General features: G+C 35.9%; 2 protein-coding genes across 2 annotated transcripts; both read left to right on the top strand.

Moving 5' to 3' along the window:
- Positions 1-446: 446 nt before the first annotated feature.
- LOC112091805 (2-isopropylmalate synthase 1, chloroplastic-like) lies at positions 447-15,580 on the top strand (the record flags this gene model as incomplete). Its single annotated transcript, XM_024166297.1, has 14 exons — positions 447-991; positions 1,498-1,650; positions 2,144-2,357; positions 2,428-2,508; positions 3,984-4,076; positions 4,193-4,279; positions 4,506-4,606; positions 5,078-5,111; positions 5,204-5,278; positions 5,458-5,541; positions 5,637-5,768; positions 6,009-6,137; positions 6,262-6,363; positions 15,538-15,580. Coding segments are annotated over 13 exons (1,815 nt in total), but the record flags the coding sequence as incomplete, so codon positions are not given.
- LOC21407440 (2-isopropylmalate synthase 1, chloroplastic) lies at positions 8,621-15,782 on the top strand. The gene is made up of 13 exons (XM_010099199.2): positions 8,621-9,295; positions 9,707-9,859; positions 10,334-10,547; positions 10,619-10,699; positions 13,054-13,146; positions 13,263-13,349; positions 13,581-13,681; positions 14,241-14,274; positions 14,367-14,441; positions 14,628-14,711; positions 14,807-14,941; positions 15,182-15,327; positions 15,436-15,782. Exons 1-13 carry the CDS (start codon positions 8,718-8,720, stop codon positions 15,566-15,568), a joined length of 1,914 nt encoding a protein of 637 aa, XP_010097501.1. The 5' UTR covers positions 8,621-8,717; the 3' UTR covers positions 15,569-15,782.
- Positions 15,783-18,991: the final 3,209 nt, after the last annotated feature.

Genomic DNA, 18,991 nt, shown 5'->3' on the forward strand with positions numbered 1-18,991 from the left:
ATTTCTTTCCGTTTCTGTTTAAATTTCTTTCCGATGCACCGCATCTTCGCAGAGATTCTCTCGAAGAAATCATTTTCATCTCTTCTCACTCTAGAGTTTTTGTTTAAATCCGGGTTTAAAAATATAACTCTAGAGTTTAAAAATTCAAATCCGGGTTTTTTACGTACAAATTTATAACTCTAGAGTTTTGTTTCTCTCACTTTTCGTGCCTGCATATTCGCTCTCATCTCTTTCTTCTTCTCCTTCTTCTTCGTTCGTAACGGCGACTGCCTCCTCCTTCTTTATAAACCCGACTCCGTTCACTTGTTGATTCGAGTTTAAAATTTAAATTTTTTTACGGTAAAATTTTTTTATAAATAATCACATTTAATTTTTTTATTACAATAAATAATTTTCACATAAAATCACATCTCAACTCGAATTCTAAACTCAAATCAACGAAGTGAACCGGGCGTAAATTCCCTTCCACCATTACCACCGCCTCCTACTCCTCCACGGTTCTTAGAGTCCGTGACTTCCTCCACACCAGAATCTACACTCCTCATTCCGCCTCTCTCAACCTCACCAATCCCCGGAGGAGGAGGCACAACTCCGACTGCGTGGTTTTCTGCCAGAGCTCCGACGAGGAACCGCCAGCGACCGGCCGAAGACGGCGGCCGGAGTACGTCCCGAACCGGATTTCCGACCCTTACTACGTCCGCATCTTTGACACGACTCTTCGCGACGGCGAGCAGTCGCCGGGGGTGTCGCTGACCTCGAAGGAGAAGCTCGACATCGCGAGGCAGCTGGCGAAGCTCGGCGTCGACATTATCGAGGCCGGATTCCCCGCCGCCTCGAAGGACGACTTTGAGGCCGTGAAGACGATCGCGAAGGAGGTCGGCAACGCCGTTGATAAGGACGGTTACGTTCCGGTCATCTGCGCCCTTTCGAGGTGCAATGAGAACGATATCAGGACGGCTTGGGAGGCCGTCAAGTACGCCAAGAGACCTAGGTACTGGAATTAGATTCTTCATGCTTTCAATTTGTTTTTCTTTTTTCTTTAAATTTAATTAATTTTTTATAACTGAATATTTAAGAATATTATTTGAGTAGTTTAATTTATTTGATTTTGTTAGTTGATTTGAGATCGCTTAGGCATTTCACATCTGAAGTAGTGACGATATTTGATTAATTAGAGCTTAAGATCTTTTTTTTTTTTTTAGGAAATTAGAGCTTAAGATCTTAATCCTAAAACTTCAACACCTTCATAGATATCAATTTTTTATATGCTACGAATCACAAGAGAACCAAACAGGGGTCAGAGAAGGGTAGACCTAGAATTTGGTAAATCAGAGGCAAAGGGTAGAAAATATGTGACCCTTGAAAATTGAATTTTTCTTACTAATTTGCAGAGGTCTCGTAGTTGAGATTGTCTATCTTTGAATACACTTGACTATTTTGAGCGATCTGGACAATTTGTTGAAGTGATTACATATTATTTAAATTTGTTACTATTAGGATACACACTTTTATTGCTACGAGTCCAATTCACATGGAGTACAAACTGAGGAAGAGTAAAGAGCAGGTGATTGATATTGCGAGGAATATGGTGAAGTTTGCCCGGAGTTTGGGATGCGAGGATGTTCAGTTTAGCGCTGAAGATGCTGGGAGGTTTGTATTCCAATTCCTTCTCCATGTTTTGTCTTTGTGTGTGTGTGTGTGCGCGCGCGCGCGTGAATATATATATATTTTTTAAATTTTTCTAAAGGAAAAAATTGCAATTTGAATTCAAACTTTTATTGGAAGTCAGAAACAACTTATTTTTATGTTGATCCACATGCTAGTTGAAAGTGATGATTCATATTTCTTATATAATATTTCTTTTTACTCCTCCTTAAAATTGTAAGGAAATATTTTTATTAATGCTAAAAACATAGCTTCTGATGAGGGGGATACAATATTGAAATAAAGGATACAGATGCATTCAGAGCATAGCCTAAGATGCGTTGAGTTGTTGGAATGCAAAAATGTGGGAATATACGTAGCTTATGACTGTTGGCTTGGGTTGAAAGAAGTGTTGGGGTTGGTTAGAAAGAAGTGGCATGACCTTGGGGGGGAAGAAAAAAATTCCCTAACTGGTTTTTGTTTCTGTGGAGTACACCAGGTCTGATAGGGAATTCTTGTATCGAATTTTGGGGGAAGTTATAAAAGCTGGAGCAACAACTCTGAACATACCTGATACTGTGGGTTGCACTCCTCCAACAGAATTTGGAAAATTGATCGCTGACATCAAAGCCAATACCTTTGGAGTTGAGAATGTCATAATATCAACACACTGCCAAAATGATCTTGGACATTCAACTTCCAACACAATAATGGTATGCCATTTCTTTTCCTCAGACATTGTACTATTATAAATGCGGACTCCTCTATTTGATATATGTTCAGGGGGCATGCGCAGGTGCAAGACAGTTGGAAGTAACAATCAATGGTATTGGTGAAAGAGCTGGGAATGCGTCGTTAGAAGAGGTAATTGTTTATTTTGTATGACCATGAGAATGCGCATTCATCTTCAAATTCGAATCATGTAGGATCATCTAACAAAATACCCTTTTTATTTGAGTTTGGTGATAGACTGCAACAGTTGAATAGCTAACATCTTTAACGTTGATTGAAGACCCTTTCACCCTAGTTATTTTTTTTTGGAGTTTCAACCTCACTTTGGATCATATTTGATTCACAGACAAATGTATTAAGTCCTAGACCCATTATCATCATCTCCAATGTCCCTAAATTGCTTGAGGAGTGTGGAATGCTGCAGTTGTTTAGTATACTTACTAGCATCATCCCTCTAGACCATAGATTGAATTGACCTATCTGGTTCCAGTTCTAGACGTACTATAAGTTGACAAAGTTAGATTGACATTATCACGACCACCTACTAATTAAAGTAAATAATTTTTTTTTAATTCCAATTGCATGATGTCGTTCTCATATTAACATTCTATTAGGAGCCTAATAATTCTCTGCCACAGAGCCTCAAACCACTCACACAACCAGAAAATTGACAAGGAAATATGATAGAAATCAATTGTTCTTTTGTTGATATTCACTATCAAATCACCAATTACACTACTAAACGGAAATAAATGGATAGACTAGAGAATTCGAGCACTCTGGGGACTCCTAAACCTGGCAGTAAGTATTCAAGATAGTTCTCCTATAGATCCTGAATCCCACACAAATCTCAGCATGATCCAACTCTGCCCTTTACCTCCGTTTTATACCTTTCCACTAATCCTAGCCAAAACCAAGAAAAATCAGCACTAACATAATTTAGAAATTACATCCAAACCCAATTTATTGTCCTTCCCCCCCACTTAACCCCTTTTAGTCATTAACTTCCTAAGAGCTAGTATCTAACACGTTCTGTAATGCTGCAACACACCTACCTTACATCTCCTTCTTAAAGCACTAAAATTGCTCTGTTACAGTATTTTGAGGTTCTGCTCCAAGTAGAGAAATGGATTGTACATGTATATATTGATATCTCCCTTTAGTTGTCCTATAAATTCATTTGACTTTGGAATTACTTTCCTATGATTTGCTATCAAAGATTCACAAGTGTTACCTCTTCAAGTCATTTCTAACTTCAATTGTATTTGTAAATGCAGTTCTAGGAAGTAGGTATAATAGGGATCCAAATCTGCTGTCCAATTTTTGGTGTCTTAATTGGTGTCTAACCAATTAATTCATACCATATCATTCTATGATAAGCACAAAAGAGTAAGTTAAAAAGCAATCCAAATTTTTTACATGACGTGGCGTGATTTGATTGCTTAGACACCAATAAAGACACTAAAATTGGACAACAGATTTGAGTCCGTATATTAGGTGCCAAAGCATTTGTGGATCTATTAGCAGCCACCTGTAAAAGTATGCTATTCTAATTTGTTTTCTTTTGAATAACTGTTTTCCTTTTTCTCCATGAATTTTATATTCAGGTTGTAATGACATTGAAATGTTGTGGTGAGCGTGAATTTGGGGGGCTTCACTCTGAAATCAACACCAAACACATTGTGATGGCGAGCAAGATGGTATGCTTCTCAATTGCTTTATTTGTCATTCCCTTCTTTTAATTATGTCCTTTTCATTTAGTTCCTTAATAATAATGTCCTTTTCATTACGTTTCTTAATGTGAATGAAACCTTAGGTTGAAGACTATACAGGATTGCATGTACAGCCACACAAAGCTATCGTTGGAGCCAATGCTTTTACACATGCAAGTGGCATTCATCAGGTTGGTATTCATGAATTTTCTGTTGCAATGATGCATGATTCGCATTTTCACATCTCGTTTTACCCTGGTTGGAAAACTAAGATGAATGACTCCTTGAAATGTATGGGTTGCATGGTGTCATGTTCATTTTCATACAAGTTTTTCAGTTTTGCATGTCTCTTCCATTGTTTTGGTTCATAGATAGTTTCAAAATTGATTTAACTCAAGATAGCTGTCGGTTTTTTAGGATGGGATGCTTAAGCACAAAGGTACTTATGAATTCATAGACCCTGAAGATATTGGATTAGAACGAATCAATGAAGCTGGTATTGTCCTTGGGAAACTTAGGTACGACTACTTAGCTTTGAATGACTTTCAATATATTGTTCTTGAATTGTTTATCCTTTGTAAGTTGCAATATTTATCTTATACTTCACATTTGTCTTGCTTGTGGTTGCATTTCTACAGACATTATTTAAACAATTCTGTACTTGTGAAAAGTGGCAGAAACCTATTTTGTTTATTATTTCTCCATTTGTTCAGGCAATTCGGAATTAGAGAAGGTAGAAAGCAATAGTAAAGATTAAATATTAAATTTTGCAAGTGTAGGAGCGTATCCTAAACAATTGCTTTTCTATTATTGATGCCCACAAACTTATCCACATGCTAAATTGTCCGTATTATGTTGTACGCACAAAGTTTTGTTTTCTTGGACCGTATTTTTGGTTACTAATCTAAAGTGTCAAAGAATCTTACATGCTCTGTGTGTGTGTCTGAATCCAATAATAGCTCTTTTTTTTTTTTTTTTTTTTGTGACAGTGGTCGTCATGCATTGAAGCGACGACTTGAGGAGGTATTTTAATTTTCATGTGTGAGCAGTGCACAGCTAAATTACCATGTACCTCTACTTTTTCTACTGCATGTTGATTAATATTTTCTTCACAGCTGGGTTATGAGCTTGATGATGAGCAACTTGGGAGTATATTCTGGCGTTTTAAAGCCGTTGCTGATCAAAAGAAGGTTAATTTAAAACATTAATTGCATAATCTTATCTGTTTTATACTCAGTGATTTATCCCGTCAGATTTTTGCTCCAATCTGCATAAACTGTATTGCACAATTTATTTTTCTTTTCTGTCTACTTATGTGCATCTTGATTAGAAAAGCATTTTTTGTCCTTGTTTTGTTTCCTGTTTGCAGAGGGTAACTGATGCCGACCTTAGAGCATTGGTTGCGGATGAAGTTTTTCAGCCAGAAGTGGTTTGGAAGTTGGTTGATCTGCAGGTAATTCTGCATACAGTTTGACTTTGCTCATGATCTTCTAATATTCATTATTTTCAATGTAATTTAAATCACCAAATGGCATGAATTTAGCACAGGTCACATGTGGAAGTATTGGTTCGACCGTAACTGTTAAACTTGTTGATGCGGATGGGAAAGACTATGTTGCTTCTTCAGAAGGAACAGGTCCAGTGGAGGCAGCTTACAAAGCTGTTGATCTAATTGTAAAGGTTAGAGAAAAAAAATCACTGATCACATAATCTTCAAAGCCTTTTCCCATTTGATTTCATGGAATTCTAGACTTGCTTGTGATCAGATTCTTTTGGTAAGTTTCTTGTAAGGGCCAACAAAAGACACGTGATGGTATTGAAGTTGATTATTAGAAATTTGCTTTGCGCTTGAATCTGTGAGTGTGAGAGGTGTTGGCTAGTCTTTGATGGAATCTTCCTCCATTTGCTTGCACCATGCAGGAACCTGTGACACTCCTTGAGTACTCCATGAATACTGTCACAGAAGGCATCGATGCAATTGCCACCACCCGTGTCCTAATCCGAGGAGAAAACGCTTGCTCACCTACTCACGCTTCAACCAGAGAACCGGTTTGTCGTACATTTAGGAATGGCATGTCTGGATTTGCCTTATTGTCAAGATGGCGTGCTTGTTCTACTTGTAGGTCCAGAGCACGTAAATCTTGACTTTTTTTGTTTTGTTTTTGTTTTCCAGTGGGAATGGGGCAGAAATGGAAATTGTTATTTCAAGTGTCAAGGCCTATATTGGAGCATTGAACAAGATGCTAGGTTTCAAAGATAGGGACTCCACAAAGGCCTGCGTGAAGAGATGAAGGAACTCGGTGCAAGTCATGGACCATCCAATGATTACTCTGCGAATTCACTTTTTTTGCAAAGGTTTGAAAAGAATTAGGGATGATACTCCTTTAGTTGATTTGTTATGTATCGCGATAGAACTGCTGTCATTTTCAACTATGACTCTGTTCCTTCTATTGGATTATGTTTTTTTACCCTGTTTAATATACATGTTTGTTTTTCATTTTGCTATGGTTTTTGCGGATTTGTCCAATTATAAGTTGAATTATTATGTGTTTCGTAACGGGTTCTTTATTTTTTATACCTTGTATTTTTCGAGTTGTTCAGAAAATATACCTTGGTTTTTGGTGTGACTAATTAGATGATAATGTGTACATCTGTAAGTTCTCAGATGATTTTCTGTACGACAACCAAACACTGATTTCATCCCAAATAATTCAATTTTTTTTCACTCATCATTTTTTTAAATAATTTTTTTTAACCTTTTCCTCTTCCTTTTTTTCCTTTTTTCTATAAATAAAAAAAGTTTAATGAAACGTGTGTGTATATATATATATATATAATAAACCAAGTATGAAATAGACGTTTGGTTCATGGATTAGAACCATGAGATTAGAACTATTTTCGATTTATGTGTGTTTTTTATAAGAGAAAACATTGTAGTGAACCATGAATCATGATTCGAATCAAGGTACGAATCCCCCAACAAAACAACCTAAAAATGACTTGAAATATATATATATATATATATATAACGACTTTGTTTTACTCAATGGAAATGAGAGAAGTACGACTAGATGCTCGGGTTTGACCACGAGAGTGGTGTGACTCGATGCGACGGCGGCGGAACGTGTCTTCGGTGAGTAGAGGGATGCAACTGGAAGCTACGGCGATGAAAACGACGAACAGAACATGTCTTCGATTGAGTGGCGTGACTGAACAGCAGCCAGGGCACAACGGCGGTCTGATCGCAACGGGCGGAGGCGCAACGGATGGAGGTGCGACCGGTGGAGGACCTCGACGGCAACGCTTCTTGTGGGGGCAAACTTGTGAGGCGCGACGGTCTTTGATTTCGACGACGATGTACAATTTGGGAAGAAATCAGTTCGGTGACCTGGGAAGAAATCTCATCTCATTATTTTGCCGATTCGAGTTTAGAATTTAAGTTTTGCTATAGTAAAAAGCTATCAGAAACAATCACATCTAACTTTTTTACTACAATAAAAAGTTCTCACATAACGTCACATCTCAACTCGAATTAAAAACTCAAATCAGTGAACTAAACGGGTCCTAAATCTTAACACCGGTTAGCTGGTCCACTATTCTCCTTCTTTTCTACTCTCACTTTTTGTGGTATAGTTGGATTGTGAGAAGAAAATTATTTAAGGGCTTTTTAGGCGTAGATGTTTTTTTTTTTTTTTTTTTTGAATAAAACAAAAATTAGAAATATTTTTTTGCTCTTAGAAATAAAATCACAAACAATTGACAACATGAAAGTGTCACTAACCAAAAGCTCTTGAGGGTGGGGTTGAGTTGATCAGTTGGACATCAGTTATCCAAATCGGCCGCCACTTACCTCACTATGAGCTGGAAACGTCATCGCCATGCAATTCATTTATCCACTTCGGCTGTAATTTATGACATGTTTAATTAATAAGTTAATTAGTGAGTTTGATTTTAAATTTAAAGTTTGTGAAATAATCTATTGATATAAACATTTTTAATTTAAATTTTATATGAAAGTCGAATTTAAATTATGAATTTAAATTAACAAATAAAATAAGTCTTTAATTTATTTAATTAGAGAGTGTAGTTTAAATAAAATTTTATTTATTTTATCAATTTAAATTTTTAATTTTAATTTTCTTATAATTAAAAATTACATTAACTTTTTTAACTTTTTATAATACAATAAAAAATAATTACATAAAATTATATTTCAATTAAAATTAAAAATTCCAATCAATAATATAAACAGGGTAAAGTTTTAATTCAAATCCGGATTTGTACGTAAAAAAACGGAAAGTGATTTGAATGCTTAATTCATCTCTTCTCACTGTAGGGTTTTCAGAGTTATTCTTTTACAATAAAATTAAAAAAAAAATTACAATTCAAATTATAATTTTATTTAAATTTATATTTTTTTAAATTTTAATTTTATTTAATTTTATTTAAATTTTAATTTTAACTCAAATTATAACTTAAATTTAATTTAAAAATTATATTCAAATAACATTCTAAAAGAAGATACCCTTTTTTGTTTCTCTCACTTTTCGTCATAAATCTTGCCTGTATATTCGCAGAGATTCTAAACTCTCCCATCTCTATCTTCTTCTCCTTCTTTTTCGTCCGTAAATGGCGACGGCCGTCTTTACAAACCCTAAATTCTCTCCCACCATTACCACCACCTCCTCCTCCTCCACCGCTAAGAACCACCATTACCACGGAGTTCATCATTTTCTCCACACCAGAATTTACACTCCCCATTCCGCCTCTCTTAACCTCACCAATCCCCGGAGGAGGAGGCACAACTCCGACTGCTTGGTTTTCTGCCAGAGCTCCGACGGGCAACCGCCGGCGACCGGCCGAAGACGGCGGTCGGAGTATGTCCCGAACCGGATTTCCGACCCTTACTACGTCCGCATCTTTGACACGACTCTTCGCGACGGCGAGCAGTCGCCGGGGGCGTCGCTGACCTCGAAGGAGAAGCTCGACATCGCGAGGCAGCTGGCGAAGCTCGGCGTCGACATTATCGAGGCCGGATTCCCCGCCGCCTCGAAGGACGACTTTGAGGCCGTGAAGACGATCGCGAAGGAGGTTGGCAACGCCGTCGATAAGGACGGTTACGTTCCGGTCATCTGCGGCCTCTCGAGGTGCAATGAGAACGATATCAGGACGGCTTGGGAGGCCGTCAAGTACGCCAAGAGACCTAGGTACTGGAATTAGATTCTTCATGCTTTCAATTTGTTTTTCTTTTTTCTTTAAATTTAATTAATTTTTTATAACTGAATATTTAAGAATATTATTTGAGTAGTTTAATTTATTTGATCTTGTTAGTCGGTTTGAGATCGCTTAGGCATTTCTTAATTCTAAAACTTCAAAATTTTTTTATATGCTTCGAATCACAAGAGAACCAATCAGGGGTCAGAGAAGGGTAGACCTAGAATTTGGTAAATCAGAGGCAAAGGGTAGAAAATATGAGACCCTTGAAAATTGAATTTTTCTTGCTAATTTGTTGAGGTTTCGTAGTTGAGATTGTCTATCTATGAATACACTAGACTATTTTAAGCGATCTGGACAATTTGTTGAAGTGATTACATATTATTTAAATTTGTTACTACTAGGATACACACTTTTATTGCTACGAGTCCAATTCACATGGAGTACAAACTGAGGAAGAGTAAAGAGCAGGTGATTGAGATTGCGAGGAATATGGTGAAGTTTGCCCGGAGTTTGGGATGTGAGGATGTTGAGTTTAGCCCTGAAGATGCTGGGAGGTTTGTATTCCAATTCTTTCTCCATGTTTTTGTCTTTGTGTTTGGGTGTGTGTGTGTGTGTTTTTTTTTTAATTTTTCTTAAAAGAAAAAATTGCAATTTGAATTCAAACTTCTATTGGAACTCCGAAACAATTTATTTTTATGTTGATCCACATGCTAGTTGAAAGTGATGATTCATATTTCTTATATAATATTTCTTTTTACTCCTTAAAATTGTAAGGAAATATTCTTGTTAATGCTAAAAACATAGCTTCTGATGAGGGGGAAACAATATTGAAATAAAGGATGCAGATGCATTCAGAGCATAGCCTAAGATGCGTTGAGTTGTTGGAATACAAAAATGTGGGAATATACGTAGCTTATGACTATTGGCTTTGGTTGAAAATAGTGTTGGGGTTTGTTAGAAAGAAGTAGCATGACCTTGGGGGGGAAAAAAAGTCCCTAACTGGTTTTTATTTCTCTGGAGTACACCAGGTCTGATAGGGAATTCTTGTATCGAATTTTGGGGGAAGTTATAAAAGCTGGAGCAACAACTCTGAACATACCTGATACTGTGGGTTACACTGTGCCGGAAGAATTTGGAAAATTGATCGCTGACATCAAAGCCAATACCTTTGGAATTGAGAATGTCATAATATCAACACACTGCCAAAATGATCTTGGACTTTCAACTGCCAACACAATAGCGGTATGCCATTTCTTTTCCTCAGACATTGTACTATTATAAATGCGGACTCCTCTCATTTGATATATGTTCAGGGGGCATGCGCAGGTGCAAGACAGTTGGAAGTAACAATCAATGGTATTGGTGAAAGAGCTGGGAATGCATCGTTAGAAGAGGTAATTGTTTATTTTGTATGACCATGAGAATGCGCATTCATCTTCGAATTTGAATCGTGTAGGATCCTCTAACAAAATATAATTTTTATCTGAGTTTGGTAATAGACTACAACAGTTGAATTGCTAACATCTTTAACATTGATTGAAGACCCTTTCACGCTAGTTATTAGTTTATGGAGTTTTAACCTCACTTTAGATCATATTTGATTCACAGGCAAATGTATAAAGTGCTAAGACCCATTATCAGCATCTCCAATGTCCCTGAATTGCTTGAGGAATGTGGAATGCTTCAGTTATTTGGTATACTTACTAACATCATCCCTTTAGACCTTAGATTGAATTGACCTATCTGGTTCCAGTTCTAGACGTACTATAAGTTGACAAAGTTGGATTGACATCATCACAACCACCTAATAATTAAAGTAAATAATTTTTCTTTTTGTTCCAATTCCACGATGTCGTGGTATTAATGTGTCCATTATTTTAGCTCTTCTTGTGTTGATTTAGAGGGCATTATCTTCATACTAGCCAAGTGGCCAAGGCCAACAACATAGCCAGTTTTGCAACTAATTAGAACTGGGCTTTCAAACATGGGGTGTTGGTTGGAATGGTAAGGCCTTTGCTTTGCTCCCACGAGGTTCGGGGTTTGAACCACCTAATGGGCACCTACATGAAAAATGTTAGTTTCCTGTCTTCCAAAGATTGTAGGATTTGGCGGAGGCCGGAGGCCTCCAGTTTCAAACTCTGGCTCAGTGCTCACAAAGTGATTTCACTGGCTTTTTGAATATATATATATATATATTCTCTATTTTCTGCTGTCATATGATTTTGTGGATTTCCAGATACTATATGCCAATTAAGTTGACACCCCCAGCAGATAAAAAACTGGACCAACTTGTAGTAAGCAATAAGCATAATTAATCTTTAAGCAACGTGGCCCCACTGTTCCAGCAATGCCTCCAACCAGCAGATTGATCCTTGCACCTTCCCAATTGTCCCTTGCATCTCCCCGACTTGAGTACGAAGCCCACCCATCTCCTCATTTAACCCATTGACTTACCCACGGATCTGAGGCAAAGTTTCAGCCATTAGGGTTTGAACCGCCTGTTGCTCCACCGTCAACCGCTTCTATGCCGACACCAGCCTCTCTACGTCAGCTAGTTTGGGTGCCATGGAGCGATGCTTTGATACCAAAGTGTTAGGAACCTGATAATTCTCAGCCAAACAGCCCGAAACCACTCACATAACCAGAAAATTGACAAGGAAATAGGATAGAAATCAAGGATTCTTTTATTGATATTCACTAGTTGGAGGGTTTTTGAAGAGGATAACTCTTCCTCTTTGCTCCTATCTCCCATTTTTCTCTCTTAATAAAAGGTTACATTTCTTTTCAAAATAAAAAATAAAAAATAAAAAATAAAATAAAATTTCACCAGCATATCACCAATTACGCTACTAAACGGAAACAAAAGGATAGACTAGAGAATTCGAGTACTCCGGGGACTCGTAAACTCGGCGGTATTTGGGAGACCACTAGCTCTCCTAAAGATCTCAAATCCCACACAAATCTCAGCATGATCCAACTTTTCCCTTTACCTCCCTTTTATACCTTTCCACTAATCCTAGCCAAAACCAAGACAAATCAGCACTAACATAATTTCTCAGAAATTACATCCAAACTCAATTTATTGTCCTTCCCCCCACTTAACCCCTCTTAGTCATTAACTTCCTTAGAGCTAGTATCTAAGACATTCTGTAATGCTGCAACACACCTACCTTACATCTCCTTCTTAAAGCACTAAAATTGTTCTGTTACAGTATTCACTAAAATTGTTCTGTTACAGTATTTTGAGGTTCTGCTCCAAGTAGAGAAATGGATTGTACATGTATATATTGATATATCCCTTTAGTTGTCCTATAAATTCATTTGACGTTGGAATTACTTTCCTATGATTTGCTATCAAAGATTCACAAGTGTTACCTCTTCAAGTCATTTCTAACTTCAATTGTATTTGTAAATGCAGTTCTAGGAAGTAGGTATATTAGGGATCCAAAACTGTTGTCCAATTTTTGGTGTCTTAAATGGTGTCCACCCAATTAATTCATACCACATCATCCCGTGATAAGCACAAAAGAGTCAGTTAAAAAGCAATCCAAATTTTTTACATAACGTGGCATGATTTGATTGGTTAGACACCAATTAAGATACTAAATTGGACAACAGCTTTGAGTTTGTATATTAGGTGCCAAAGCATTTGTGGATCTATTAGGAGCCAGCTGTAAAAGTATGCTATTCTAATTTGTTTTCTTTTTGAATAACTGTTTTCCTTTTTCTCCATGAATTTTATATTCAGGTTGTAATGACATTGAAATGTCGTGGTGAGCGTGAATTGGGGGGGCTTCACACTAGAATCAACACCAAACACATTATGATGACGAGCAAGATGGTATGCTTCTCAATTGCTTTATTTGTCATTCCCTTCTTTTAATTATGTCCTTTTCATTTAGTTCCTTAATAATAATGTCATTTTCATGAAGTTTCTTAATGCAAATGAAACCTTAGGTTGAAGACTATACAGGATTGCATGTGCAGCCACACAAAGCTATCGTTGGAGCCAATGCTTTCGCACATGAAAGTGGCATTCATCAGGTTGGTATTCATGAAATGATGTGTGATTCTCATTTTCACATCTCGTTTTACTCTGGTTGGAAAAGTAAGATGAATGACTCCTTGAAATGTATGGGTAATAGCACATGCCCTTTTGCATGGTATCATGTTCATTTTCATACAAGTTTTTCAGTTTTGCCTGTCTTTTCCATTGTTTTGGTTCATAGATAGTTTCAAAATTGATGTAACTCAAGATAGCTGTCGGTTTTTTAGGATGGGATGCTTAAGCACAAAGGTACTTATGAAATCATAGCCCCTGAAGATATTGGATTAGAACGAATCAATGAAGCTGGTATTGTCCTCGGAAAACTTAGGTACGACTACTTAGCTTTGAATGACTTTCAATATATTGTTCTTGAATTGTAAATCCTTTGTAGGTTGCAATATTTATCTTATACTTCACATTTGTCTTGCTTGTGGTTACATTTCTACAGACATTATTTAAAGAATTGTGTACTCGTGAAAAGTAGCAGAAACCTATTTTGTTTATTATTTCTCTATCCATTTGCTCAGGCAATTCGGAATTAGAGAAGGTAGAAAGCAATAGTAAAGATTAAATATTAAATTTTGCAAGTTTAGGAGCGTGTCCTAAACAATTGTTTTTCTATTATTGATACCCACAAACTTATCCACGTACTAAATTGTCCGTATTATGTTGTATGCACAAAGTTTTGTTTTCTTGGACCGTATTTTTGGTTACTAATCTAAAGTGTCAAAGAATCTTACATGCTCTGTGTGTGTGTCTGAGTGAGGGAGGAGAGACAACAATAATGTTGTTACTTTTTATGTTTGCTACCGTCTCTGTTCTCTTTTGTTCCTGTTTATTTACAAATAATTCCAATAATAGCTCCTTTTTTTTTTTCTTTTTTACAGTGGGCGTCATGCATTGAAGCGACGACTTGAGGAGGTATTTTAATTTTCATGTGTGAGCAGTGCACAGCTAAATTACCTTGTACCTCTACTTTTTCTACTGCATGTTGATTAATATTTTCTTCACAGCTGGGTTATGAGCTTGATGATGAGCAACTTGGGAGTATATTCTGGCGTTTCAAAGCTGTTGCTGATCAAAAGAAGGTTAATTTAAAACATTAATTGCATAATGTTATCTGTTTTATACTCACTGATTTATCCCGTCAGATTTTTGCTCCAATCTGCATAAAACCGTATTGCACAATTTATTTTTCTTTTCTGTCTACTTATGTGCATCTTGATTAGAAAAGCATTTTTTGTCCTGTCACCTGTTTTGTTTCCTGTTTGCAGAGGGTAACTGATGCCGACCTTAGAGCATTGGTTACGGATGAAGTTTTTCAGCCAGAAGTGGTTTGGAAGTTGGTTGATCTGCAGGTAATTCTGCATACAATTTGACTTTGCTCATGATCTTCTAATATTCATTATTTTCAAGGTAAGTTAAATCACCAAATGGCATGAATTTAGCACAGGTCACATGTGGAACTCTTGGTCTTTCAACCGCAACTGTTAAACTTGTTGATGCAGATGGGAAAGACTATGTTGCTTGTTCAGTAGGAACAGGTCCGGTGGATTCAGCTTACAAAGCTGTTGATCTAATTGTAAAGGTTAGAGACAAAAAATAACTGATCACATAATCTTCAAAGCCTTCTCCCATTTGATTTCATGGAATTCTAGACTTGCTTGTGATTTGATTCTTTTGGTAAGTTTCTTGGAAGGGCCAACAAAAGACACGTGATGGTATTGAAGTTGATTATTAGAAATTTGCTTTGCACTTGAACCTGCGAGTGTGAGAGGTGTTGGCTAGTCTTTGATGGAATCTTCTTCCATTTGCTTGCACCATGCAGGAACCTGTGACACTCCTTGAGTACTCCATGATTGCTGTCACAGAAGGCATCGATGCAATTGCCACCACCCGTGTCCTAATCCGAGGAGAAAACGCTTGCTCACCTACTCACGCTTCAACCGGAGAATCGGTTTCTCGGACATTTAGGTATGGCGTGTCTGGATTTGCCTTATCGTCAAGATGGCGTGCTTGTTCTACTTGTAGGTCCAGAGCACGTAAATCTCAACTTTTTTTTTTTCCGCTTTTGTTTTCCAGTGGGAACGGGGCAGGAATGGACATTGTTGTTTCAAGTGTCAAGGCCTATATTGGAGCATTGAACAAGATGCTAGGTTTCAAAGATAGGGACTCCACAAAGGCCTCTGAAGAAAGAATCCCTGTGTCTATGTAAAGAGACGAAGGAACTCGGTGCAAGTCATGGACCATCCAATGATTACTCTGCGAATTCACTTTTTGTGCAAAGGTTTGAAAAGAATTAGGGACGATACTCCTTTAGTTGATTTGTTATGTACCGCGATAGAACTGCTGTTATTATCAACTATGACCCTGTTCCTTGTATTGCATTCTGTTTTTTTACCCTGTTTAATAGACATGTTTGTTTCTGACTTTGCTTTGGTTTTTGCAGATTTTTCCTACTATAAGATTGAATTATTATGTGTTTCGAAGCAGGTTCTTTATTTTTTATACCTTGTATTGTAGAGTTGTTCACAAAATATACCTTTTTTTTATCAACACTTGATTGATATAAAATACCCATAAAAGAACAAGAAAAAGACCTAAAGAAATTCTGAATAAAAAAGAGTACCAATAACATGGAAAAGTATGTTTTGAAAAAAAAAACAAAAAAAAACAAAACAAAACAAAAGAAAGGGTACGAAAGAAAAAAGAAGAAAACCCAGCCAAGTTTCTGCTTCTCTGCTCTTCGCTTTCTACTCCTTCGTTCTTTCCCCAAACCAGCAAACAGAACCAAAACTAGTGAGCTAGAATAGTTATGCATTTCCCAATTAACCACAAAACAACAAAGTGATAAAAGCAAAGAAGCGTACAAAGTAAAAGAAATTGTTCATCTTAATATCAAGAACATATGATATATTACATTACTAGAGATCTGGCGTTTTTTTTTTTCTTTTTGTTGGTAAGACTGCTAAAGATAGATTTGTTATCGGCACAGATCTCCCTCGCGCAGCCACTGCCTTCCCGCGCTTACCGTCACAGCTCTAGTCCCTCCCAATGCAGGTCTCCCTCGCATGGCCCCCTACTAGATAGAAAAACTTTGGCTTTCCCCTCACGGCTCACATATTCAATGCAACTAATGACAATCTGTGAAAGAAACTAACATGGCAAGAGCCGAAAAATTTGGCTGTAGTCCAATTAGCAAAATGGGAAAGTTAGCCATAAGAAGCTTTGATAGAGGCAATTCTCATCTTCATGAAAACAAAAAATATGAATAATAAGTTTAGCTAGTAATGAAATGTCAAAAAATAGTATTTTTAGTTGATAGTTTTCCACCAAACGATACTCCCGCGTAGGCTATTGATTCGGAGATGAATCTCACTTAAGAAGGTGGCATTTATTAGGAAAAAAAAATAAAAATCTCACTTATGAAGAAGGTGGCATCCAAATCTCACTTAGGCCGTTCATTTCACCGATTCGAGTTTAGAATTTAAGTTTTGTTACATAAAAAGCTCTCATAAACAGTCATATCTAACTTTTTTACTACAATAAAAAGTTCTCACATAAAGTCACATCTCAACTCGAATTAAAAACTCGAATCAGCGAATTAAACGGGTTATTATTTTTTTTGCAGATGTTTGTTAAATGTTTGTCGTTTTACTTTCCTCAACCCTACCGTTTTGGGTGCTGCATAGTGCAGAGTTATTTTGGATGTTGTCTCATCATTTGTTGCGTTAGCTCTTATTAAACGCCATGTCATTTAGACCCATTTGCTAAAGGAGTCAAAACCTTGATCTATAATTAATATATTTTTGGACAGAGAACTAATTTGAAATACAGCAAGAGCTCTTCCCTCAACCATGGATTTGGCTTGATTCTTCAACTTCTCACTGCGTCGGAATTGGTCGTTACGTACTAGTGACAGACCGCATTATTTCCAATCATCGAATTTGGAATCTACGGTGATGTCGATGATGCAGAGATCATTGTAGGCTTTGACATGTAAAAATTGAGGTATGACATGAAGAAATGTGAAAATGAAAATGCATAGCCCCTGCCTTCTTGAAAATTCTTCACTTTTCCTCGTCATTTTTCAATTTTTTTTTTTTAAATTTTGTTTGATGTTTTGAAAATAATTTAATTTAATTTAAGGAAATTAATACAATATAACGAAAGTAATAGTAATTCCTCAAATTTAACAGTTGAGAGGTTGCTTTTGCTCAATAACCACAGTCACAAGGTACACTTTAGATATTGTACGATAAAAGGAACAAATATAGTGTTTCAGAAAAAAAAAAAGAAAAAAAAAAAGAGAAATATTTTGGATATAAGTAAATCTTGTATTGAAAATAGTAAATTTAAGTCTTTATGGATTTTTTTATGTCACAATTATCTGTATATAATTCATATCTACAAACAAACTTTTCTGTACGAACTTTACATATTATGTTTAGATCATCTCCAATGCAAGACCAAGTTAATCTGCCAATATTAAATTTACATTTGGATTGGAAAATTACTTTGCAATGCCTTGTTATTTTTGGTGCTAAATTTTTTATATGAAAAACTTAATGCTTAATTTGGGACCAAATATAACATATGTCAAGTTTTAACATTTAATTGTTTTTGGTTGATATGTTGATAATTTTATTAAATAATTACTTCATTTGTTATTTTCAAATTATTAAAAAATTATAGTTTTATCTTTATAGATTTCAAAGATTAATAATTAAATTTGACTTTTGAAATAGCATTATGGGATTGGTACAAAATAGAATTTACGTATGAAGTACGTGATTTTCACAATTTTTTGCCAATTATACTATTATAGCATTGGCAATATTATTTATATTCGGATGATCTTTGAGCTAATTTGGTTAGTATTTGTGTTATTTTATTTTATTTTTTATTTTTTTTTACAATTGTAAAGTTTAAGGCCTTTTACCTAATTATTAAGTTTATGGTCTCTTAAGTTAAATCTTACTCGCATCCTCTAAACTATACTTTTTATAACACTTTTGTGCATAAAATTCCATTCATAACATCTATAGATCCTAAACTTCAATTAATAGGCAACATTGTTTCGTCGAATTACCCTTCAATTTTATATAAATGAAGCATAATACTTTTCTCAAATAAATTGTACTATTATAGTCAAAACTCTTCAAAAAATTTTCATAACTCACTCCAAACTTTCAATTTTTACAAATTGTGTTTCAAACTTTCAAATTAGTAGCAATTAAAGTCCAATAGCTAATAACCGTTATCAAATTGACATTTCAGGATATATGAGACTCGTATGTAACCTAATTTGCAAAATGATAAGCTTTGCTTTTCATGAGCAAATCTCGTGTCTCATCGTGAACCATCAATTTGATAGTCTCATTAGCTATTAAACCTTAGTTGTTACTAATTTTAAGGTTCAAAATGATGTTTATCAAAATTGATAGCTTGAGGTATATTTTGTTAAAAAAAAAAAAAAAAACACGAAAAATTTAAGGTGCAGTAGTAAAATTTACTCTCAATAAACATACCATCCTCCTAGAATTTTACTCTCAATAAAATTAGTTGTTACTAATTTAGTTTATCAAAATTGATAGCTTGAGGAAATATGCGCGCCCATATATATATATATATATAT

Source organism: Morus notabilis, unplaced genomic scaffold (assembly GCF_000414095.1).
Source record: "Morus notabilis unplaced genomic scaffold, ASM41409v2 Scaffold212, whole genome shotgun sequence".
NCBI classification, from domain to species: Eukaryota; Viridiplantae; Streptophyta; class Magnoliopsida; order Rosales; family Moraceae; genus Morus; species Morus notabilis.

Coding starts and splice junctions, on each gene's coding strand:
- LOC21407440 (XM_010099199.2), top strand. CDS start 8,718: ATGGCGACGGCCGTCTTTACAAACCCTAAATTCTCTCCCACCATTACC. Junction 9,860..10,333: donor AGCCCTGAAGATGCTGGGAG/GTTTGTATTCCA, acceptor GGAGTACACCAG/GTCTGATAGGGAATTCTTGT. Junction 14,712..14,806: donor GGAAGTTGGTTGATCTGCAG/GTAATTCTGCAT, acceptor AATTTAGCACAG/GTCACATGTGGAACTCTTGG.